The sequence below is a fragment of the Rhineura floridana genome, chromosome 8 (assembly GCF_030035675.1).
Source record: "Rhineura floridana isolate rRhiFlo1 chromosome 8, rRhiFlo1.hap2, whole genome shotgun sequence".
In the NCBI taxonomy this organism is placed as follows: Eukaryota; Metazoa; Chordata; class Lepidosauria; order Squamata; family Rhineuridae; genus Rhineura; species Rhineura floridana.
The window spans coordinates 135,388,216-135,413,625 of record NC_084487.1 but is presented as its reverse complement, the minus strand read 5'-3'; the positions used below and the strand labels follow the sequence as shown (position 1 = coordinate 135,413,625).

General features: G+C 44.7%; 1 protein-coding gene across 3 annotated transcripts in view; it reads left to right on the top strand.

The window, feature by feature from the left end:
• Nucleotides 1-25,410, top strand: part of VWF (von Willebrand factor) — a 313,429-nt gene that overhangs the window by 167,232 nt on the left and 120,787 nt on the right. For all 3 annotated transcript variants that reach the window (XM_061582613.1, XM_061582612.1, XM_061582614.1), the window contains 5 exons: nucleotides 2,278-2,434; nucleotides 5,441-5,596; nucleotides 8,273-8,408; nucleotides 21,202-22,535; nucleotides 23,248-23,367. In XM_061582613.1, coding sequence (XP_061438597.1) covers nucleotides 2,278-2,434; nucleotides 5,441-5,596; nucleotides 8,273-8,408; nucleotides 21,202-22,535; nucleotides 23,248-23,367 — 1,903 coding nt within the window. The remainder of the gene's footprint in view (nucleotides 1-2,277; nucleotides 2,435-5,440; nucleotides 5,597-8,272; nucleotides 8,409-21,201; nucleotides 22,536-23,247; nucleotides 23,368-25,410) is intronic.

The following is a 25,410-nucleotide window of genomic DNA, read 5'->3' as shown; positions in this document are numbered from 1 at the left end:
TGTGGCAGCTGGCCCATGAGGCCAAAGGGGGCCCGCCTCCCTCAACCTCCCTGCCTGCCCCCTTACTTACAACCAATCAGGAGACACCTCTGCCTGCCGGGGCTCTGGGTCCATCTACTGTTGATCTTCCTGCCTTCTCCCCTGACAAATCCAATGGGGGACAGCACTTTATTTTGATTGATATTATATCCCACCCTTCCTCCAAAAGGAGCCACCTTTAAACTGGGACACACACACGTCTTCCTTCTGTGCTGGCATGTGCCTCTGGTGCGGGGTGAGCTATCCAGGAAGATTTTGCAATGAAATGGAAGTGAATGAAGAAAACAGGAGAACTATTATGTGTTAGCTTTACAGTTGGGGGTGCAAAGCAGCTCTTGGTCACCCACCAGAAAGGGGCACAGGGCGGCACCTCAGCATGACAAGAGTCACTCACTCACTCTCTCTCACACACAGAGAGTCAAACAAAAATCAATTTAATTCATACACACAGTGTTGTGCAAAAGGCTGAATGGGGTATACGGTGTGGGATTCGGGCTCCCTCCCTCCCCCCATAACAGAAAGGCTTCATTTAGCTGCAAACAAATATGTCTAAATTGTTAGAGAAACCAAGTCACAGGCACTCTTACTCAGAGCTCCCCATACTCTCTCTCTCTTTATCTGCCCAAATTCTGGCTCTGGGTTTAAGGAGCTGTCCTGGTGCCCACTTTGTGGGCTTTGGAAGGGTGTGTGGTTTTTAGAAAGAAGAGAGTGGGTGGGTGGCAGTGAAGGATCACCTGCCCTTGCAACTTTCAAATGTGTCTTTTGGATCACAGGGAAATATCCTTCGTAAAACCAGTCTTTCAAAAAACCCTAGCCAGGACACCATCTAACCTCAGGCTCATGCATTCAGCTGGGCTTGCTATCAACCCCCCTTTTACCTAAAGTGCGACCCACTCTTTCTGGGCATTTCTTTCTTCCCATATTGGGAGGCTCCAGAAGGGGGGAGGGCGCTTGGCTCTCTCCAGCCTCTCACTCTCTCTTTCTCCAGCATCTCTCTCTTTCTCCAGCATCTTTCTCTCTCTCTCTCTCTCTCTCTCTCTCTCTCCAGCATCTCTTTCTTTCTCTCTCTCCAGCATCTCTCTCTCTCTCCAGCATCTCTCTCTTTCTCCAGCATCTCTCTCTTTCTCCAGCATCTCTCTCTTTCTCCAGCATCTCTCTCTTTCTCCAGCATCTCTCTCTTTCTCTCTCTCTCTCTCTCTCTCTCTCTCCAGCATCTCTTTCTTTCTCTCTCTCCAGCATCTCTCTCTTTCTCCAGCATCTCTCTCTGTCTCCAGCATCTCTCTCTTTCTCCAGCATCTTTCTCTCTCTCTCTCTCTCTCCAGCATCTCTCTCTTTCTCTCTCCAGCATCTCTCTCTTTCTCTCTCTCTCTCCAGCATCTCTCTCTCTCTCCAGCATCTCTTTCTCTCTCTCTCTCTCTCTCTAGCCTCTCTCTCTTTCTCTCTCTCTCTCCAGTCTGCCACCCACAGCAGCCGGACGGGGCCAGCTCCTTTTTAGCCCCGAGGACGCCTGGCCACTTCACCCCTCGTGCTGTGGGTGCTGCTGGGCGGCAGCGGCCGCGATGGGCCCCCCCAGCCAGAGACGCTGTGGCCGCCGCCACGGCCGCTGCCGCCACTGCCGAGCTCCATCGAGGCCACTCCCGCCCAGCGGCGCCCACAGCAGGAGGGAGAATGACAGCGCCGCGCTCGCCCGAGCGGCCTTTTAAGCAGCGCCTGCCTCACGCGCCCGGGGCCAGCCCCTCGTTGCCACTCCCGCCTGCCCCTGTCCAAGACAGGCTGCACCTCTGGCCTCGGCCGCAGGGCGTCTCTGGGCATGTGCAGAGTGTCCTGGCCTCGCCGCCCGGGAAGACAGAGCCCGGCCCTGGCGGCACCAGCTCTCCCTGCCTCAATGACAAAGGGCGGGAAGGCAGCCAGCCACACCCATCACGCATGCGTGTCAATCACGCATGCATGGCTGAGGGGGCCAATGAAAAGCCAGAGATCATCCAGTTTAAACAAAGTATTGCTGGAGGCCGGAGACGGCCCCCTTTTGGCAGAGACTCCGGCAGAAAACTGGAGACCTGGCAACCCTACTTGCATTCCATTATTAAGCTGAATGCATTTATATTGCATAGTGAAGTTGAGAGTCTGATTTGGAGACAAGCTGTGTGTGTGTGTTTAAGTGAATAATCTCTGTTTATTCAATGCAATGGAAAGCTGCTAATGAGTGAAAGTGTTTGACATCTGTAACTTTCTTTGCAGGTGGATCCTGAGCCATATGTGGATATCTGCATGTATGATACTTGCGCTTGTGAATCTGTTGGGGATTGTGCCTGCTTCTGTGATGTCCTAGCTGCTTACGCCCATGCCTGTGCGCAGAAAGGGGCAGTGGTTCACTGGAGGTCACGTACTCTATGCTGTAAGTGCTAGTGAATTGCAGGAAAATTAAATATATCAAGATGAAAGCAGCTTGTAAGGACTGAGGTCACATCCACACTATACATTCAAATCACACTTATACCACTTCAACAATCATGGCTTGCCCCTAAAGAATCCTGAGAACTGTAATTTGTTAAGGGTGCTGGGAACTGTAACTCTGTGAGGGGTCTCCTAATAACTCTCATCACCTTTAACAAACTACCGGGGGGGGGAGCCTTTTTTCCCTTCAAAAAATTGAAAACAAAAGCAGTTCTTTTCCTAATTTTTCCAGTTTTTTTCTGGACCTTCACATCTGTACCCATGATTGTTAAAATGGTATAAGAGTGCTTTGAATGCATGTTGTGGATGTGACCTGAGTGTACAGCATTTCCATTGGTAGAGTAGTTTGTCTTCATTTAATCCAAGTCTTCATTGCTGTCAGTGGGAAATCTATCAGAGGGGAAAAAGCCAAGCAAAAGTCACCCTTAATATGTCCTCCTGAACTACGGCAGTTGTGATGTTTTGGTATGTGGTGAGTTCTTGTGCATATATCGGAGTGTGCAGAAATGGCCACTTGAAATTGTCTATCCTATTTGTTGACAGAGAAATTGAGGGGACCATTTCACTGAATTTCCCCAGGGTTCTTTGGGGGGGACGACCATTAGCGGTGTCAGTAGTATAGTTTCTTTCTTTCTTTCTTTCTTTCTTTCTTTCTTTCTTTCTTTCTTTCTTTCTTTCTTTCTTTCTTTCTTTCTTTCTTTCTTTCTTTCTTTCTTTCTTTCTTTCTTTCTTTCTTTCTTTCTTTCTTTCTTTCTTTCTTTCTTTGCATTGGTAGCCCAGCCAGCATCTTGTATCCTGCACAGTGTCCTGGATCTTGCATTGTTCCAGGGCACTGGTGGGGTCAGGGAATATTTGGAGAAAATTCTGCACAGTGGCCTTTTTCTTGAGGGATGAGAAAAAGGAACATCTCAGTAATTTTCTAAGAAAAATGCCTTCTGGGAAATTTTGGGTCAGCTCTAATATCTGTAATAAAAATGTATATTGGTTTTATACTTGTGTAACTATAATGGCTCTGCCCAATGAATCTTGGATTAGTAATTTCATGAGAATGCACAGAAGCCTGTATACTAGTCAGCTGGAGCAGCTAACATGTGCCTGAGAGAGAGAGAGCCAAATTGTTTTGTTGAGAGCAATGGCACATCATCAGGTCCCATCGCTCCAAGGGGGAAGTGCAGTTACTTTTTTCAATATGTGCAATGGGAACAGCATGCGAGCTGCTGCAGCCAGATAAAAAGACGGGGGGGGGGGAGAGAGACAGCCCTCAGAGCAATTAGCACGTAGTTCTTTTTAAAAAAGTACTGAATTTTTGTGGATTTATTTTAGGATTTCCTTACAAAATTGCCCAGAAAAGGTCAATACATGTGACATAGAAATGAGCTGGATTAAGGCCTTTGTGCCTACCCTTAGATGGTATAGATGGTATGTTAAGTGAAGTTCCCAGTGTGAATTTCACTTCTGCCAAGAACTGAATAGACAAGTCATGTCCCTCAACCCCTCCATTTATTTATTTATTTAAAATATTTATACCCCGCCCTTTCTCAAAAGACTCAGGGCGGCTTACAATTAAAACATAATTAGACTAAAAACCAAAACAATTAAATCAAACAAAAATACAATTAAACAGTTAAAAGTACATTAAATCTTAAATAGATTAAAAAATGATAAACATAATTAAAAGCCCGTCTAAACAAAACAGTCTTCAACTGGATACAAAAAGACGATAACGAGGGAGCCGTACGAACCTCATTGGGGAGAGAGTTCCATAATCTAGGGGCAGCCACTGAGAAGGCCCTATGCTGTGTCTGCGCAAGAAAAACTTGCAAAGAAGATGGAATAGAGAGAAGAGTCTCACCAGATGATCTCAAAGGCCGAGCAGGTTCATAAGGGGAGATACAATCTAACAGATAGCCTGGACCTAAGCCGTATAGGGCTTTATAGGTCAAAACCAGCACTTCGAATTGTGCCCGGAAACAAATTGGCAGCCAGTGGAGCTGGTACAATAGAGGGGCTGTACGTTCTCTAAGTCTAGCACCAGTTAACATTCTGGCTGCAGCTCTCTATACCAATTTAAGTTTTCGAGCAGTCTTCAAGGGCAGCCCCACGTACAGCACGTTACAGTAGTCTAATCGGGATGTAACTAGTGCATGTGTCACCATAGTCAAGTCTGACAAATCAGGGAACGGGCGCAGCAGGCGTATCAATCTTAATTGAGCAAAAGCACTCCCTGCTACAGCAGAGGCCTGTGCCTCCAGGCTCAAAGCCGAGTCCAGGAGTACTCCCAAGCTGCGGACCTGTGATTTCAGGGGGAGTGTAACCCCATCCAGCACAAGTTGGATCCCTATTCCCCGATCCGCCCTCCGACTGACAAGGAGCACCTCTGTCTTGTCAGGATTTAATTTCAGCCTGTTCATCCTCATCCAGTCCACCACTGATACCAGGCATCAATTCAGAGTCTGGACGGCTTCCTTGGTTTCATTAGGTGGAAAAGAGAAGTAGAGTTGGGTGTCATCTGCATATTGGTGGCACCGAACCCCAGAACTCTGGATAACCTCTCCCAGCGGTTTCATATAAATATTAAACAACATGGGGGACAAAACTGAACCCTTAGGGACCCCATAGGTCAATGGCCAAGGAGTCGAACAGGCATCCCCCATGACCACCTTCTGGGTTCGCCCCTCTAGAAAGGACCGGAGCCACTGGAACACCATGCCTCCAAGTCCCATCCCAGCAAGGCGGCCCAACAAGATACCATGGTCGATGGTATCTGGTATCGATGGTCCATCTGCAATATGACTATAATAATGCTGACTGAATTACATTACAGGGTTGTTATAAACTGGATTACAGCAACCAAGAGTATATGAAACACTCTGAATATGAAAAAGTACTCTAAAATGCTAAGTCCTTATTTCATGGCACAAATATCCCATTTTTTCATATTTGATAGCACAAAGTTGTGAAGACATGAACAAGGAATTAGGATACCAGTGTGAGTGGAGGTATAGCAGCTGTGGTCCTGCCTGTCCAAGGACATGCCAGCACTTTGAGCCAGTGGTGTGCCCTGTGAAATGTGTTGAAGGATGTCATGTGCATTGTCCTGAAGGCAAGTATGGTCCCTTTGGTGTAGGCTTACTAGGAATGTCTTTCATAACTTTTGCTATCAAAAGAGAAAATTAATTTTATTGTTATTCTCAGATAGGGTAAAGATGGCATTTGAGATTCTTTCAATTGTTCCTCCCATCAGCAAGAGGTTAATACCAAAAGATCTCAAATGGCTTCCTTACGTTCCCCAAAACAAAATGTTTACAGTAAGGAAATTCCTGTTCTGTTTTTTAAAGTGTGAAGAAACAAGCCGGCGCTTGCACTTGTCTTTCAGTTTTCTAGGCTCCTGATCAGCAACAAATTTTGATCATGACATTGTTGCAGAGGATCAGTATAGTACAGTATAGGTTTGAGATAGTATTGTGGCTAAGGAATTGGTCTGTGAAGATCCATGAAGTTGTTGCTTGTTCAGATCTCATCTCTGCCATGAACTGTCTGGGTAGCCTCAGGCAAGGCTTTTGTAAAAATTATTGCAATAATGTATGGGAAGTGGTTTGAACAGTAAGGACCAAACTAGACATTTGCTGGAGACATAGCTTGCAGCTACATATCTAGGTGTTTTTTTTTTCTTATTTAATTATAGCATGGTGGCAGTGCGATCCTTATTGGGAAAGCACAACAAAAGGAAGCTTATTGTTTTAACTGATTTTAATATTGTAGGGCCTTTTCAGACTGGGTTTTTTTGCAGGTGTATTCTGTAATATGTAATTGACACAATAATAGTACATTAGTGAGGAATTTACAATGGATGGTCCACACATCATTCTGTTTTTTTATTTGTTTTGTAATGATTCCTCCATGTTATTGTATTATTGCTGTCTGGACGGGTGCTGATGAAGATTATAAAGGTTATAAAGTATTGACATAATATGCTCATATAGCTCAATCCCAATTAGTACTCTTGTCTCCATATGATTTGTTAATTGGAGTTTCTGAACTGGTTTCAAAGGCAACCACACATACAATGCCTTAACAGTAATCTAATCTCCCTCTAAGTAGGCTTGTAGTTGGCATACCAGCCTAAAATGGTAACAGGCACTCTGTGCTACAGGGGACAGTTATACCTCCAGGGACAAAGATGGATTAACAATTATTCCCAAACTATATATGCAGTCTTTTATGGGGAGTGCAACCTCATCCAGACCAGACTGAACACTGCTTACTTGGAAGGAAGAGCTACTCACTTACAATACCTCCTTCTTACCTGGAGTGTGTCAGTTTATCAGACCTCATTGAGTCATACCACAGCCAGACACTGATCTGGCAAGTTCACTCCCTCACTGAGGTTCAATGAGAGCAAGAAATAGTTTTGTGTGTGATTGGCAAATTGGTAACACCACACTCCAAATCTCACTCAGCTGTTTGATGTACATGTCAAACCGCATGGTGGATAAGACTGATCCCTGCAGGACACGAAAGCACAAATGCCAAAGGGCAAGAAGAAATGTACTAACACCATCTTCTGAAAATGGCCGTCTAGGTATGAGTGGAACCAACATAAGGCAGTCCTACCCACACTTGTCTTGGACAGCGTCTCCATAAAGATATCATGGCCTATGATACTGGAAACCATCAACAGGGTTGATTCTCGTGTCTCTCTCCTGGCATAGAGCAGGGCAACAAGGCAGTTACCATGACAACACCAGACCACAACTCTATTTGAAATGGATCTAGAAGATTAGATTAATCTAAGAGTGCCTGGTCCTGAATGGCAACCACCTGCTCAAGCATCTTGCCCAGGAAGTGTTTCTTTCTTTTGCTACTGACCTATACTTATTAAAATGTCCTGTGTCCAAGGAAGGCTTCTTCAGGAGAACAATGGCTTCTTTTAAAGAGGCAAGAATCACTTTCTGCCTTACAGAGGCATCTACCACCTCCTGGGCCTAGAGGGTCAGCCCCTCCCTGCTAGATGGAATAAGCCCCAAGGGATAAAGGTCGACCATGCAAGTGGTCGGATTAAAAACACCCAAGCACTATATCCACATCCTCAGACCCTAAAAACTGAAAGTCATCCAATAATATACAACCAGATGGTACCCTGGACACCTCCACAGATTAAACTGCATTAACTGTGGAATAGAAGTTGTGGCAGATTTTATCTCCAAAATGTCCCACAAACATATTGCATTGTGCTACCAAGAGTTCTATCAAATCTCCCTCTGGGGAAAAATGTAACAAAACTCAAACCACCAGGGAAAGCTTTGCTGGGTGACACTGAGAGGATGAATTGCTGGTGGCAAAGTAATGCTTCTTCTATCACCACCAAAGAGTAGGCTTGTTAATGATCATAATGAGCTTTCCTACACTGGAAGTCCACCCAGGAGTGTAGCGAGACAATTTTCATTGGATGTGCAGAGTCAAAAATTGTGTGTGGGGGGGAACAGAAGGGTTGGGCCATTGGTCACTATAAAATAAGTTTCTGGGGGGGAAATTGAGTGCCTGCTTATGTACAAGCCACTCCTGCATTTTCATATTTTTATATTATACATACAATAATGCATATAATGTGAGAATTCTTTGTGTTATTACCAGATCAATTAGAAAAAAATCCATGTGGACAAGCTTGATTTCAAGAGTTTCAGAAAACTTCATCCATAGCCGTATGTTTAGAAACTTAGGTTGTTGCTTACTATTTTATTTTTTTAATAGCCCAACTTCTAAAATTGTTGTGAAACAGGGCAAATACTTGATGAGCTATCTGAGTCTTGTGTTGAACTCGAAGAATGTCCAGTATGTGAATTAGAAGATCTCAGGATTCCCCATGGGAAGAGGATCATTTTGAACACTGAAGATGCACAACTCTGCCGCTCTTGGTAAAGTAGAAGTCTTTTCTGAGCAGGGGTGGGTGGGGAGACTGAGAATGGGAAGGTAATAAATGTATGCTGGTAAGTAATCCATAGGCAGTGGACCAGACCATGGAGGAGGAAGAACAGGAAGAGGAGGTGTCATACTGTGGGGCAAGCAACTGGCTGCAGGATGTCATGGGTGAATATCTGCTTAATTCTGATTCTCTGTGGTCAGAATTTCATCCACCGCAGCCTGTTGCTTTCCCCACAGTGTGGTGCCTCCTCTTCCTCTTTTGCAGTCTGGCCCTGCTCTGGGAGGCTTTGGCCATGGCAGCCATTCTATCCTTCCATCTGGGGAGAGCCCCTTTTCTCTTGCCTCCTCTTTCTCCGTGATGCCTGCGGTGAGCGTTGAGGAGTGGGATGGAGCAGATGAGCGGGTTGGGGAAATCTCATTCCTAGCACATGTGCTTTCTAGTAATTTCAAAATCTATGCGTAGTCCATGTAGTCTTTCTCCTCCTTTAATAAACAATACTTTAATAAGCATTGAAGCAAACTATATCTCTACCTTTTCAGTTTTAGCTGCAGACTTGACAGAATAGGTGATCTGAAAGCAATGCAGCTAAGTCTGTGCTTGAGCAATAAGTTGCTCAGATTGTGAACTTTGTGTCTTCCTAGTTCCCTGTTTCTCTCCCACATGAGACTAAAAAATACAAGCCTCTCCTTGGCTCCAGCATGGGGGAAGGAGGGCCTCTCCCTTGAAAAAGTTTCAATAGCCACAGGATCTTTCTTGGCCACATCCCTTTGGATATGCAGATTGCCCATTCAAGAAGTCCATTAAGTCACAGGATCTGGCTGTACTATTAGATTAACAAAGGAAACTGTTCTGACCAGCGGAGCAGGTTTTTTCCACTGCAGATGCCACTTCCAGATTCAAGGTGATTCAAGACTGCTGTCAAGAATTTGCACGGCACTTTGCAGATAAAGTCGCTCAGATTCGCTCCGACTTGGACGCTAAAATGGATACAGTCTCAGGGGATGTCACCTTGGCTCCTGCTTGTCCAATAATAATGGATTCCTTTCAATTTGTACAGCCCGAGGATGTGGACAAGATCCTTGGAGAGGCGAGAGCCACCACATGTCTGCTGGATCCTTGCCCTTCCTGGCTCATCAAAAGTGCCAGAGCGGGACTGGCCGAGTGGGTGAGGGGAGTAGTTAATGCCTCTTTACAACAAGGCAGAATCCCAATGTGCCTAAAAGAGGCTGTTGTATGGCCTTTGTTGAAAAAGCCCTCCCTGAATCCCTCCATAATGGGAAATTATCGGCCAGTCTCCAACATTCCATTTCTGGGCAAGGTAATAGAGCGTGTGGTGGCCACCCAGCTCCAGAGATTCTTGGATGAAGTGGATTATCTGGATCCATTTCAGTCTGGTTTCAGGCCTGGCTACGGGACAGAGACAGCTTTGGTCGCCTTGGTGGATGACCTACGCAGAGAGCTGGACAGGGGGAGTGTGTCCCTGTTGGTTCTACTGGACCTCTCAGCAGCTTTCGATACCATCGACCATGGTATCCTTCTGGACCGCCTTGCCGGGATGGGACTTGGGGGCACCGTGTTACGATGGCTCCATTCCTTTCTGGAGGGACGAACCCAGAAGGTGGTGCTGGGGGATTCCTGTTCGACTCCTTGGCCGTTGACCTATGGGGTCCCTCAGGGTTCAGTTTTCTCCCCCATGTTATTTAACATCTACATGAAACCACTGGGAGAGGTTGTCCGGGGGTTTGGGGTTCGATGCCATCAGTATGCAGACGACACCCAACTCTATTTCTCCTTTCCATCTAAAGCCAAGGAAGCTGTCCTGGTCCTGAACCAGTGCCTGGGATCAGTGATGGACTGGATGCGGGTGAACAAATTGAAACTAAATCCAGACAAGACAGAGGTGCTCCTGGTCAGTTGAAGGGCAGATCAGGGAATAGGGATTCAGCCTGTGCTGGATGGGGTTACACTCCCCCTGAAGACACAGGTTCGCAGTTTGTGTGTGCTCCTGGACTCAGCTCTAAACTTGGAGGCCCAGGTCTCGGCGGTGGCCAGAAGTGCTTTTGCCCAGTTAAGACTGGTGCGCCAGCTGCGCCCGTTCCTGGAAACGCCTTATTTGACTATGGTGATGCATGCCTTAGTTACATCCCGTTTAGATTACTGTAACGCGCTCTACGTGGGGCTGCCTTTGAAGACTGTTTGGAAACTTAAACTGGTACAAAGAGCTGCAGCCAGAGTGTTAACTGGGGCTGGTTACAGGGCCCATACAACTCCCTTGTTACAACAGCTCCACTGGCTGCCAGTCTGTTTCCGGTCACAATTCAAAGTGCTGGTTTTGACCTATAAAGCCCTATATGGCCTAGGTCCAGGCTATTTGTCTGACCGTATCTCCCTATATGAGCCTGCCCGGGCCCTGAGATCTTCAGGAGAGGCCCTTCTCTCAGTCCCAACACCTTCGCAAGCACAACTGGTGGAGATGCAAGATAGGGCCTTCTCGGTGGCTGCTCCTAGGTTCTGAAACTCCCTAGGGAGGCATGAATGGCCCCCTCCTTGCCATCCTTCCATCGGCAAGTAAAGACTTCTTTATTCCAACAGGCTTTTGAGATAGAAGGTGTTTAGGATTGGGCTCAACAAGGCTTGTTTATTGTTTTATGCTGTTACTTGTACTATTCTCAATTGTTTTTTAGTATTTTAAGTGCCTGTTTCATGGTTTTAAGGTTGCGTATAGTTTAATCGTATCTGAATTGTATATATTTTTTAAAGTTTTTAACTACATGTAGTTTTATTTGTAAGCTGCCCTGAGTTCCAGTTTGGAAAAGGGGGGGTAAAAATGAAGTTTCATTCATTCATTCATTCATTCAAGGTTATAGGCTTGAAGGGGACCCAAGGGGACCACATACACAAATGGCTCCTCCTGCACTTTCTCTTCCACAATTGGCAAATCTATCAATAGCTGCTCTTCTCCAGCCTGTGGTTCACCCTCCTCCTCTGGCCTGGCCTGCACTTCTTCTTCAACAGCAGGCACACATGGAGTGAAGAATTATTATTATTAACTTATTATTAACTTTATTTACACCCCGCCGTTTTTCCAAATTGGAACTCACGGCGGCTTCCAGATAAAAAACAGATACGATTAAAACCTACCAAAGTTAAAAGCATACAATACATAAGTAAATAAATATAGACAGATATAATTTAAAAATGAACTCTAATTTAAAATAGCATTAAACTGTTTCTGATATTAAAAACTATACTCATAAAATCAGAATAATTAAAGAATAAACAAGCAAGAGCAATATGACCTCCTTTTGGGCCTATCCTTAGCCGCCTTCGGAATCAAAGTCTTGCTGAAATAATAAAGTTTTTACCTGTCGACGAAAGGACTGCAGGGAAGAGGCCATTCTTATCTCCTTAGGGAGGGAATTCCAAAGCCTAGGGGCAGCCACCGATAAGGCCCTATCTTGTATCCTCACCAGTTGTACTTGTGCGGATGAAGGTATTGAAAGAAGGGCCTCTCCTGAAGATCTCAGGGCCCGGGCAGGCACATAGAGGGCGATGCGGTCTGACAAATAGCCTGGAAATCCAGCAGCAGTAGCTCCTCTCCAGCCAGTACTTTACTTTTCTCTGAGGGACCTTCTTTATTTTCCAGCCTGTCGTCCTCCAGTTCTTGGGGCTTCATCTCCATCTTTCTGGTGTCTTCCTTGTTGGCAGGCTCCTGGACCATCAAGGCCTCTTTTTCCTCTGCCACTGACTGCAACTCCTCACAGTCCAAGCCCTTCAGTTGCCCATTCACTTCCTGGATCTCTTGCACCAGCCCAGTCTGGGTGCTCTGCAGCAGGGCTTCTGATCAGGCAGGGCTCTCGCCTCCTCTCATGTGGCATCCTTTTCCTCTTCCAAAATGATTCCAACCCCCCCAACCCCCGCTTGGGGTTTCAGTAGTGAAGCCTCCAATTTCTCTTTGAGACTGCTTTTCAGCTGCTCTAGCCTCTGGGTGAGCTATTCCTGCTGGTGCTCCCATTATCTTCACTCTTCTTGCTGCTGGAACATCAATTTCATATGTTCCCGAAGTGTTGCTGTTTCCCCTCCATTTTGACTCAGGTACACCTTGCTCCTGATTCTTCCTCCAGGAATAACAGCTTAAAAGGAACAAGAGATGCATTATTTTACAGGGTAAGCATTTTACAATTAAATAGGCTTATTTGTATTTTTCTACCTGTTAGCCTGAAAAAACCTTCAGTGTTTTTGAAGATAACATGACATTCCCAATCAGTCCTAATAATATGTCATTTTTCCAAGCTAACCCCCCCTTAAATTAATACTAAAAAAGTAATATAAAATGGCCTAAAGTCAGCAAATAACAGTCTAAGTCAATTTGATTAGTATTATGTGATTGACAATCTAAGATAATAATAGCTTCTTAAAACTCTCAGATTATTTTTCTATTTTAACAAAACCTTAAAATGCAACACAAAATCCCTAGAAGATGCATCTTCTGACAGAGCAGTCCTGAGTTATGGAAGCCAGCATAACGTATGCTGTGATAAATTTAGTTGGCATAAAGAACGCTGGGTCCAAACCCTGTTCAGCAGCCCTTGGGAGGGTAAACACTGGTTGAGCCAGCACAGCTTGGCAGGGCAAAAAGGAGTCAGCAAAAGACAGAGAACCACTATAGCATCCATGGCCACCTGGCAACACATGGGAGAGTTCACAAGTGTCCTTATTGGGTGTATAAAACTATGAGTCCGCTTAGAGGTAGTTAGTTAGAATCAGCTCACAATTGCCAGCACAGGAATGCAATCATACAGGGAGCAGGGCTGACATGACATCCCTAGCAATGGCTACCATGCAACGCTCACCACGTTCTCCACCAATCACACAGACACACCAGCAGCATGATACAGTGCAACCAGGTAAACAAATGCATGTGAAGCTCATAAGCATGCTCAGTGCCCCACAACTTACACCCCGCAAGCACCCTGTACATGGATATAGGTTCTTTGTCCCCCAAAGAACAGGCAGCACACATGAGATGCCAAAGGAGAGTTTATCAAAAGCATCCTATGAGACGCATACAACTACAGGTACAACAGAGATAGTGAGCAGGCAAGAAGCACACATACACCACTGAAAAAAACCCCGGAACACACCCTCGGAGGCAAATGCTACAGGGATGGGCACAGGCAGCTGGCACCACAAATAGGAGTGCCTGCCACCCCCCTCCGGCCACCTCCCCAACACTGGAGGACACTCCAGTGAAGGACCTCCAACTGGCCACAGGCAGTGGTGGTGCCCCATCCACTGAATGACCTGAATCACAACAACACAACCCCCAAAATTTTAGAAGTGGGATGAGGACAAAGAAATTGGCAGATGATGTTCCAAGGAACACTGTGAATTGTTTTGTATGTTACTTGCAGTGATGTGGGAGGGAAGCACTGCGTTGTGGCAGCTTCTGTGCCATTTTCAATTATTTGTGAAGGAATTCAACCATGTGGGCACAAGGCTGTCACCACTGTTGCTGCTTAACAGTGCAGGGTGGTGCTATGTGGGAAGTAACTCCACTGTAGGTCATGCCCACATGATTGTGACCAATTAATGCTACCAGCAGCAGTGTGGGCACGGTCAATTTACAGCAACTCTTAACACTTGGTTACTAGGGGAGGCATGTCTACTAAAGCCCTCCCAATCAGAATATCAATTTTGAAAAATTCCCCTTCAAGATCTCAAAGCCACACACTGTTTCCTGTCCCATACACATATTATATTTTCATTTGAACTCAGAGAAGCTCTGTAAATGTTTTTCCCAGTCTCCTTCTAACTGGCCAATCAGCTCTCTGCATCGCTCAGCCAGTTCTAATCCAAACGTATAGCTATGGTCTCTCCCATGTGTCTCTGGGCAGAAAAACCATCTGACTGACATTTCAGTATTAGGATTGCTTACTTTTCAGCCATACATGTAAGGCTCCCATTCTATCTGTTCTTATGCTGGCTATCCAACCCAGCCACTGCAGCAGATTAGGGAATCATAGAATTGTAGAGTTGGAAGGTGCCTATAAGGCCATCAAGTCCAACCCCCTGCTCAATGCAGGAATCCAAATTAAAGCATTCCCGACAAATGGCTGTCCAGCTGCCTCTTGAAGGCCTCCAGTGTCGGACAGCCCACTACCTCTCTAGGTAATTGGTTCCATTGTTGTATGGCTCTAACAGAACGTTTTTCCTGATGTTCAGTTGAAATCTGGCTTCCTGCAACTTGAGCCCATTATTCCATGTCCTGCACTTTGGGACGACCGAGAAGAGATCCCAGCCCTCCTCTGTGTGACAACCGTTCATGTACTTGAAGAGTGCTATCATATCTCCCCTCAGTCTTCTCTTCTCCAGGCTAAACTTGCCAAGTTCTTTCAGTCTCTCTTCATAGGGCTTTGTTTCCAGTCCCCTGATCATCCTTGTTGCCCTCCTCTGAACCTGTTCCAGTTTGTCTGCATCCTTCTTGAAGTGCGGAGACCAGAACTGGACACAGTATTCAAGATGAGGCCTAACCAGTGCTGAATAGAGGGGAATACTTCACGCGATTTGGAAACTATACTTCTGTTAATGCAGCCTAATATAGCATTTGCCTTTTTTGCAGCCACATCACACTGTTGACTCATGTTCAGCTTGTGATCAACGACAATTCCAAGATCCTTCTCACATGTCGTATAGCTGTGCCAAGTATTCCCCATCTTATAACTGTACATTTGGTTTCTTTTTCCTAAGTGTAGAACTTTGCATTTTCCCTGTTGAATTTCATTCTGTTGTTTTCAGCCCAATGCTCCAGCCTATCAAGGTCCCTTTGAATTTTCTTTCTGTCTTCCATGGTATTAGCTGTTCCCCCTGAAATTTTGTATCATCTGCAAATTTGATAAGCATGCTCTGTACCTCCTCATCCAAGTAGTTAATAAAAATGTTGAAGAGCACTGGGCCCAGGACTGAGCCCTGTGGTACCCCACTCGTTACTTCCACACAGTTTGAGAAGGAACCATTGATAAGCACTCTTTGAGTACGATTCTGGAGCCAACTGTGGATCCACCTGATAGCTATTCCATCCAGCCCACATTTAGCTAGCTGGCTAATCAGAATATCATGGGGCACTTTGTCAAAAGCTTTGCTGAAGTTGGGATATATTATGTCCACAGCATTCCCACAGCCTACAAGGGAGGTTACCCGATCAAAAAATGAGATAAGGTTAGTTTGGCAGGATTTGTTCTTCATAAATCTGTGTTGGTTCCTAGTAATCACTGCCTTGTTTTCAAAGTGTTTACGGATTGACTGCTTTATAATCTGTTTGAGAATTTTTCCAGGGATTAATGTTAGGCTGTAGTTCCCCGGTTCCTCCTTTTTGCCCTTTTTGAAGATAGGGACAACATTAACTCTCCCCCAGTCATCCAGCACTTCACCAGTCCTCCACGATTTCGCAGAGAAATAGACAGCAGTTCTGAGAGTTTTTTATTTATTTATTTATTTATTTATTCAGCTTATATCCCGCCCAACTAGCAACCAGCTCTCTGGGCGGCAAACATAGCAACATATACAATAATAAAATTACAAAGTCAGTATAACAAATATAAAAATACACCATCTAAAATAGAAATTACAGCATTTACATAAATAACTTAAATTAAAATGCCTCAGAGAAGAGAAAGGTTTTAACCTGGCGCCGAAAGGATAATAGTGTCGGCGCCAGGCGTACCTCCTCGGGGAGACTATTCCACAAGTCGGGGGCCACCACTGAGAAGGCCCTAGATCTTGTTACTACCCTCCGGGCCTCCCTATGGGTCGGGACCCGGAGGAGGACCTTCGTTCAGCCAGTTCCTTCAATACTCTGGGATGCAGTTTATCGGGCCGATTTGAACTTGTTCAAAGTGATAAGGTATTCCTTGACCATTTCTCTATCAATCTCAAGCTGCAATCTTGCCCTTTCAGCTTTACATTTGCCAGGAAGGTCACAGGCCCTTTTTGGGGAGAAGACTGAGCCAAAGTAGGAATTCAGCACTTCTGCCTTTTCTTTGTCATCTGTTATCATTTTGCCATCCTCACTGAGTAGCTGTGCCACCACTTCTTTTCTCTGCCTTTTACTTATGGATGTACCTGAAGAAAGCTTTTTTGTTGCTTTTAGTATCTCTCACTGGTATCAGCTCATTCTCAGCTTTAGCCTTCCTGACGCCATCCCTGCAATTCTGTGCTACCTGTTTGTAACTCTTCATTGTAGCCTGGCCTTCCTTCCACTTTCTGTATGTGCTCTTTTTGTTTTCAGGTAATGTCTAAGCTTTTTGTGAAACTGTCTTCCACTTTTTTTCCTTTTTGTAATTGTTTGCCATTGTGCTTCAGAATTTCCTTTTTTAGAAACCCCCACCCATCTTGGACTCCTTTTCTCACTTCATGCAAGAAAAGTAGGAGTTTGTTTGAGGAGGTGGGAGCCTGTGTAGGATTCTTTTTTCTCCTGTGCATGTAAAAGATGATATCAGGTGGGTAGCTAGCTCCACCTAGCGGCTGAAGGCAGAAGAGCACTGTTGAATTTTTGCAGGCACTTCCTGATCTGCTCGTGTTCTTGCCTTAGTTCTCTTTTGCTTTCACCAAGCCCGTTTGGGTCCCCTCTGCTCCTTGGTTTCAGGCCTGTATTCTTCTTTCTGATTGTTGTGTGGTTTTTTATATTCTTGTTTTTCATTGTTAACTGTTTGTTATTCCCTGTTGTCTCCCCAGTTTTTTTAAAAAAGGTTTGTTGTTTTTTCCCTGGAGCCCACAGCACGGAGCTTTCAGCGAGGGATGCCCCCCCCAGTCACCAGCAGTTTTTTGGCCTTCCTGGCATCGCCCCCCCCCCACTAGCCTTGCAGCCTGCTCCAGCTCGTCAGAGCAGTAGCAGCAGCCACTTCTCTATCAGGGCAGCCTCCCCGTAAATGGCAGCTCTGCCTAGATCACGCCGCAGACTTGCAGGCCTTCTGCCTGCCGCCGGCCTCTTCCCACGCATCCATTGAAGAGACATGTGAAGGGCAGCCACCAGCATCCGCAACAGCTCTTAGCCTCCCCCTCCCTGCCACCAACTTAGCGCTGAGGTGGGCAGACGCCCAGCATGGAGATGGCGTTGGACCTCCCCTGACAAGCCAGAAGTCAAGCAGGGCTGTGGCACTTTCGCCTAATGTGAGGGTGCTCTCCATCCTCCCCATGTCTCTCAGGAACAACCTCTGAGGTCCTTTTGCCCCCATAAGCCCCACAGCGTGTTGCACCCATGGGGAAAGCAACCTGCAAAACAGAAAACCCTTCTAAGAGGATGAAACCGCACCCCCCCACCAGCAACAGATGCAGCATTTGAGACTTTACCCTGCCAGGGTCCAGTTCCTTCACATCCTTTGGTGGCACAGTCAGGGGCAGTGATAGCCCGCCCCTCTACCATCAGGCACGAGGTGGCTGAGGCATAGGCTATGGCGGGCAGGATGGCTCTGGAAGGCAGGGCACCTGTTTCCAGCAAAACCACCGGAACAGACAGGCAGGGCCCTGATCAGCAGGGCTCTATTTTTTCAACCAGCTCCTCCCCTGAACCCTTCACAAGAGGCGGGGGGGGCAAAGGTTCTAATTTTCTGGGTCTCAAACTCAGCCCATTCAGTTACAGCTTTCAGCTCAATTGCTTCAGCAGTTAAAGGAACAACTCAGGGACTCTCTCTTAATGGGTCTGGCTAGAGATCTATCTGCATCATCAGCCCATACGTGGGCCCTGCCACAGGAACCTTCAGCTCCCTCGCCCACTCAGGCACCTCCTAGAAGACAGGAGATGCAGGGGCCCCCTACAGGCTGCTCAGCTGACATTGTGCATCTACCACAGAACCGAACATCTCTGGATCCTTATGCCACGGCCCAGGGCAGACACCTTCAACCTCTGGAAGACACACTACTTGTCCCAGACACTGATTTAATGATCCTGGACGAAGAAGAATGGAGTGGGGATTCTGAATCTGAAGAGATTGCAATCACTAGAATTTTCCAGGAAACGCACTTTCTCCCCCTCCTGTGCAAGGCAATGGAAGCCCTGACTCTAACTTCTACAGAGGATCCTCCTGTTCCTTCGACTTGTAGGGTTTCAGTGGTATGAGATCCGAAACCCAAGTCTGGAGTCCTGAAGCTCCCTTCTTTGCTTCCCGAAGTACTCAAGTCAGATTTCAACATTCCATTGCAATTCAAGAAGTCAGCCTCGATTGCCAACAAATATTATATGCTAGAGCAACACATCATGGACCAGCTGAAGGTCCCACTGATAGACGCTCCCATTGTAAATTTGCTGAATCCATCTTTGAACCCTAAGGACTCGGATGCCCATCTGAAAGATGCCACTAAGTGTAAAATGGACCAGGGTCTCTGAAAGATCCACAAGGCTAGTGCACTCTCGATCTGAGCAGCAGCAGCCTCCTTGGTGTTTGCTAGAACTTCCCTTCTGTGGTTGGAGGAGCTGCTGGATGGACCGCAGTAGGACATGGCCTGCGTACGCAAATCCTTACTCAAGGTCTCTCGGGCAGTAACCTTCATGGCAGATGCGTCCATGGATGCTATGCAGTTTGCAGCAAGATCCCTAGTGGCAGGCGTCTTCACTAGAAGAACCCTATGGCTGTAACATTGGGAGGCAGACCCTACGGCCCGCTCCAATCTCGCCTCAGAACCATATGTGGGAGGCAAGTTATTCAGAGATGACACCCTAGCAAATGTTTTGGAATCTAAGGAGAAGAGAAAGTCAATGCCATCCTTCAGGAAAAGGGAGGACAGAAGGTACGTTCGGCATTCATTCCACCCTTACCTGTCATCTCGGTCACTTCTTGGCTCCAGGACATCTGGAAGAGTGAAGGACGTCTGCTCCATTCTGGAACAGACAGCGCAACCAACCTAAGGCACAACAACATTTCCCCAACCACTTGGGATTTGGTTCCCAGTCACAGGGAAATAAACATCAGTTCTGATGCCAACATCCCGACAGTGGGGGGCCATCTCCAACACTTTGTGCACTGGTGGAAGGACACATCATCAGATCAATGGATACTACACACTCTCCAGTACGTCCGAAGATTGGAGCTCAACTCCACCCTGCCAGCGAGATTCATTCCATCTCCCCTGTCAGCTTCTCTACACAAGAGGGAAAGGGTTCGACAGGCGATTTCCCATCTGATACAGATTGCAGCTATAGAAAATGTCCCGGCAGGGGAGAGATTTTTGGGAAACTACTCTTTATTCTTCACCGTCATGAAAAAAGATGGATCATTCAGGGCTGTATTGGATTCATAAAGTACAGCAGGTTTTGCATGGACATCTTACTTTCAATCAAAGAGGCCCTGAGAAAGGGGGACTTTCTCTCCTTGGTCGACCTAAAAGAAGCCTACCTCCACGTTCCAATCTTTCCGCCCCACAGGCGCTACCTCAGGTTTGCGGTGGGTCAAGACAGGGCTGTGCTGGTCAGCTTTGGTATGTCCCACCTGATATCATCTTTTACATGCACAGGAGAAGAGACATTTGGTCTTACCGTGAAATCTCTGCACATGTCAAAAGATGATATCAGGGACACTCCCTAGGAGGGCTGCGCTGCCATTACAATCACAAATAGGCCTTTAGCAGAGAGTGTATGAATACTGCTGTCTTCTTCTATTAGTGTGTTCCTTCTATCCTTTTTTCCATGTCTTTTGGCTTGCCATGAAGAACTGAGGCAAGAAGAGGAGCAGACCAGGAAGTGCCTGCAAAAATTCAACAGTGCTCTTTTGCCTTCAACCGCTAGGTGGAGCTAGCTACCCACCTGATATCATCTTTTGACATGCACAGAGAAGACCGATTTCACAGTAAGACCAAATGTCTCTTTTTTTAGGAACAAGAGAGGGTGGTGGAGATAGCCAGGGAGGAATTGAGAATTCAGAACTTATAAAGCTTGACACTTGTTTTGAGGAGGGCTTTATGAGCCCCTGAAGTTCATTTCCAATCCTCTGTCAAATATTTTTACTTTAAAACCTCTAGGAGAACTAAGCCTATGGATTATGGATTATGTTATTCTTAATGCTGGTTAGGTATTATTTTATTGTTTAGTTTTTTAGATTCTGTATCATTTCTGTATTATTTTTGCTTTGTACATCGCCTAGAGTGGCTGATGGCCAGTCACATAGGCGATTAATAAATGTAATAAATAAATAAATAAAAATAAATAAGCCTATATCAAAGGTGGAATATGAAACATCCGTTTCACTGCCAAGATATGAATTTGGGGGCAAAAAAGAAGCACTGGTGAAATGTGTAACTTTCCCTGGAACAGATCTTTATGTACATGTATGTAAATGACACTGACCCACATCTTAACACCTGAGTATCAGTTGAAAATCACATCAGAAAAAGTTTATATGGGAGCAACCTTAGAAGAAAACAGTTGCTGGAGAGAATACCCAGTTTTGCCCCAAACAGTGAAATTGTTAGAAACCAGACAGAGCAGATCACATAATAGCCCTGCTTCTTCTGGGCACAGCCTTGAAAATAAGTTCAAAAAAGTTACTAGCCCAGAATTATTTTAGCTAGTCTATCCACTTTCACACATGTATGTTATTAATTGCTGGCACAATGACAGACCAAAAGTGGGGAAAGGGAATCAACTTTTCCAGTTTACAGTGTCTTCTCTGCCTGGTTGCTTGGAGGAGAGTCTCATTTGCCAAGGTGACTAGGCAAATTGAAAATATTAGTTTTGTGAGGAGATGCTGCTGTTAAAGTTGTTGTTTAATTGTTTAGCTTTTTGATGTTTTTTCTAGCCATTGTGAAGGACGAAACTTGACATGCCATACATGTGATTCAGAAGTGACTGGTGAAATTCTAATGGCCACAACTATTGCTCCAGAAGATCAGGTGACACGTGAATACTCTTGCAGCAAAATGATGGACCTTGCCTTCTTAATTGATGGCTCCAATAAGTTTTCTGAGAGTGATTTTGAGCAGCTGAAAGCTTTTATAATTAGCATGATGGAAAAACTCCACATCTCCCAGAAAAGAATTCGCCTGTCAATCCTAGAATACCGCACGGGCTCACACATTTACCTTGGCCTCAAAGATATTAAAAAACCATCTCAAATGAGGAGGATTGTCCAAAATATAAAATACACTGGTGGAGATGTTGCCTCTGCAACTGAAGTACTTAAATATGTTGTATTCCACGTGTTTGGGAAGGCTCCACGGACAAATGCTGCCAGAATTGCTGTGTTACTTACAGCTAGTAAGGATCCAAAGAGAATTCAAACAATCTTCCCACTTTTGAAAAAGAAGCAAATTACCGTAATACCAGTTGGGATTGGACCTCATATCAGCATTGACCAAATTGAACTAATTGAAAGACAGTCACTTGAGAATAAGGCTTTCATAATGAACAGTGTGCTTGAGCTAAGGGAACGTAGGGATGAAATAATTAATTACTTCTGTGGTCTTGTGCCTGAAGTAAGTGCAATATTATTTACAACACAGCCCCCTATTGCAACTCTTCCAAGTGTCACTGTGGTACATGGACTAGATGAGGCATTAACGAAAGCAGTCCGAACACAATTTTCAGTTTCTGTTCACAAGACCATTGATATTATTTTTTTACTTGAAGGGTCTGACAAAGTTGGTGAAGAGAACTTCAATTTGGTCAAAGAGTTTATAGCCCGCACAATCAGAGAAATGGATATAGGAGAAGAGACCATTCATGTTAGCATCATACAGTACTCTTTTACAATCACTATGGAATATTCCTTCAGTGAAGGACAGTCAAAGGAAGACCTGATTAAGAAGGTGGGGGAGATCAAGTTCCATGGAGGGAATGCCACCAACACTGGAAAGGCTCTCAATTTTGTCTCTGAACAAACGTTAGCTACAAGCAGTAGAAGAGGGCATGTACCACACTTAGTTTACATGGTGACTGCAAACCCTGCCACAGATACCATCACTCGCCTGCCCACTGATATCAACCTAATTCCCGTTGGTATAACTCCAAATGTGAACATCCAAGAACTCAAACAGTTAAGCCAGCCACATGCTCCAATAATCTTAGAAGGGTATAACAGACTCGTCCAAGAAGGACCTGACTTGGTATTAAAAACATGTTGCTTAAGGGAAGGTAATGTCTGCCTTTTTACATGGGGATGAGGAAGGTTTCTATTTTTAAAATTTGTTGTGTTTGTCTCTCTTAACATTTAACACTTTTACTGATATAGTTTGGAAGCAATGGATTGGATCCTTCCTAATACATAAGATGATATTGGGGTGGACACACAGAATTCAGGGTTGTACTGCCATACCAGTTTTTGACCTGTTTGACCTGGCAGCATAGCAGGACAAAGGAAAGTGCTTGTATCGTTAGTGTAGTGCTCTTCAAATCTTGGAAAATCTTGGAGTTCCTCAGAAGTTTTTCAGGGAAGTTTGTTCAGTGAGAAGATGGGTAATAGCAAAAAATGTCTCTGAAAGACAATAGGCCTGCAATGTTGACTTTCTCTCTTGGAAAGCTCACCTACAGGAGAAATTGGTTGGGGTTTTTATTGATAATGACAGTGGCAAGGCCCAAAATCTGAGAATAGTGTTCATGTTCAAACTGTTCTGCAGTATAGAGTGTTTCTGTGGGAGGTAAACAGAGATTCTTTACCAGATAAGCTGACATGGAAAGGGTTTTCTACAGGTTAAAAGTTTGAATAAGAAAGTTATTACAAGTATTGCTCTACAGTTTCCCTAAATAATTTTATAAGTTTATTGTGAAAACATACAGTTGCTTTGTATCAACAGTTGCTTAGTATAAAATTTTAAAAAAGAATTACAAGCTTAAAATTCATTCATAGGAACCTGCAGCAAACCAATGGATGTAATATTTCTTCTGGATGGGAGCTCAAATGTTAGCAAATCACATTTTGAGGAAATGAAACATTTTGTGACGGCATTTATTGAACACACCAACGTTGGTGAGTACCACGTATTTGCTCAGTCATTTTAGAATTTGGAGTCCATGTTCATTGTGTTTATGAGGGGACTAAAAATTCTTTCTGTCAAGAATCTTGATTTGTCATAGACTTAAGCAAGAATGTGTTTTCAAAAACAACAACAAATGATAACAAATCTATAACCAAGAACATGTAAGTTATGCAACAGGAAAAGCTGACTTCTGCTACATTATGCAAATTGAGTAAATTTTCATGCCTTTTCTTATTTTATATAGTTTATTCTGCTTCTCCTGGTCATGGGGTATGATATGGGGGAACAAAAATCATTAAAGGACCACAGTTGGTATTCTGGGATTACCTGATATATATATAAAACAAATTAATCTTAGGGTGCCTTGAAAGAGATATTGCAATGGTATGCACCAATAAGTGTTTTACGCTTTCAGTGTGGATTTGAAGTAGATTTATACTAGACCATCTGTTCCTTCTGCAACATACATGCTCTTCAATATTCCTGCATCATTGACTCCTTTGACTGGCTATTGCTTCTGTCCTCGCTGTCTGCACTGTTGAAAAAACGACAACAGAAGTTGGTTGCACTATGATGCCATGCCACTATGCCACCCTGCTCTTTCCCCAGTCATTGCAACTGCCACTGTTGCCATCAGTAGCAGCAGCAGCAGCAGCAGCATCGTGGCTCTTCTCTGTCCTTTGCCTGTAGCAAAAACCCCGGTCTCTTCTCCTCCCTCCCCCACAGCCAGGCAAAGATGCAGCCGCTGTAGGGAAGAGAGGAAGAACAGAAAGAGAGAAAAGAAAAGACCTACTTTATCTGGTGTCCATTGCTTGGTTGCCTCTGTGCCCCCACTAACACACACACACCACCCTAGTTTCTCTCTCCCCACACACCCAGCCCTCCCCTCTTTGTGTGTGCATATATATCCCTCTGCTGTCATGCCCATGCCCATCCTTGAGAAAAACAACATCATAACAGGATCAGCCACCCACAACGTTTCCTCTTGACCCTCTGACACAAGCAAAGCCAGCATAGCTAGTGGCAAGTAGCAACAGTGAGTGGGTGTGGAGCATTTTTCTCTCTCCCCCTTCTGTTTTCATTTAAGCAAAAGTTATTTGTGTTATAACACCATGGCAACAGTACCATACTTCCACTGTTACAGTTTTAATGTTCAGAGTTTGATTACATTGCTAAACATGTGCTGATTCCACACAAATGGTATCAACAGGAAGTACGTGGAAGTGGCTAAATAATGAAAAAGTGACATCAGTTCAACACAGTGCCATAGCACAACAAAGTCAGTAGTAAACAAAAGAAAAACAAAAAAAATCAACCTTGGAACATGTGGTGTGATTAGCTTCATGGGGTCCATGAACCGGGCAGAAAAAGAAAAAAAGAAAAAAAAGACGTAGCAATTTCCAATGCAATAAATTTTATTTATTGATTTATGGGAGTCCATAGCTTTCATCAAATTCTCAAAGGGGTTCGTGACAAAAATAAAAAGGTTAAGAACTGCTGCAGTAGCAGATGCCTCAGCTGGATCAAAAGCCCTTCTATGTGCACAAAAACAGCCACTGGATCCTACCATTGTAAAAAGTTTGATTTAGTGTAAGTGCCTCAATTTATGGTAAACCACCACAGCAAACTACACCAATTTAAAAGTTGTTCTTAGGACTGATTATTGCCTGATTGGCATAGACATTGGTAGACTGACTCAAACAGGTGTTGGGTTTGCTCAGACACCCAAATCCCCCAACCAAATTAGACACAGTATGTATTCCTGCACAAAGAATAAAGCTTTAAACTATTTCTTCTAACTTGGCTAGAGAGAAAGAGTTAGTAGCAGGCCAGCAAGTACTTGCTTCCCAGATAAGCAGCTTAGAATTCCTGAGCTATTATGAGCTAGAATCCAAGATCTTCTAAAGCAAAGAGAAATATCCCACTTTATTGCAGACACATAACAGTTTAGATTCAATTACAGTTTAAATCAATTACCAGTTTAGATTTTAATAACATGTCTATGCAATATCTATCCAGATATGGTTTTTAAA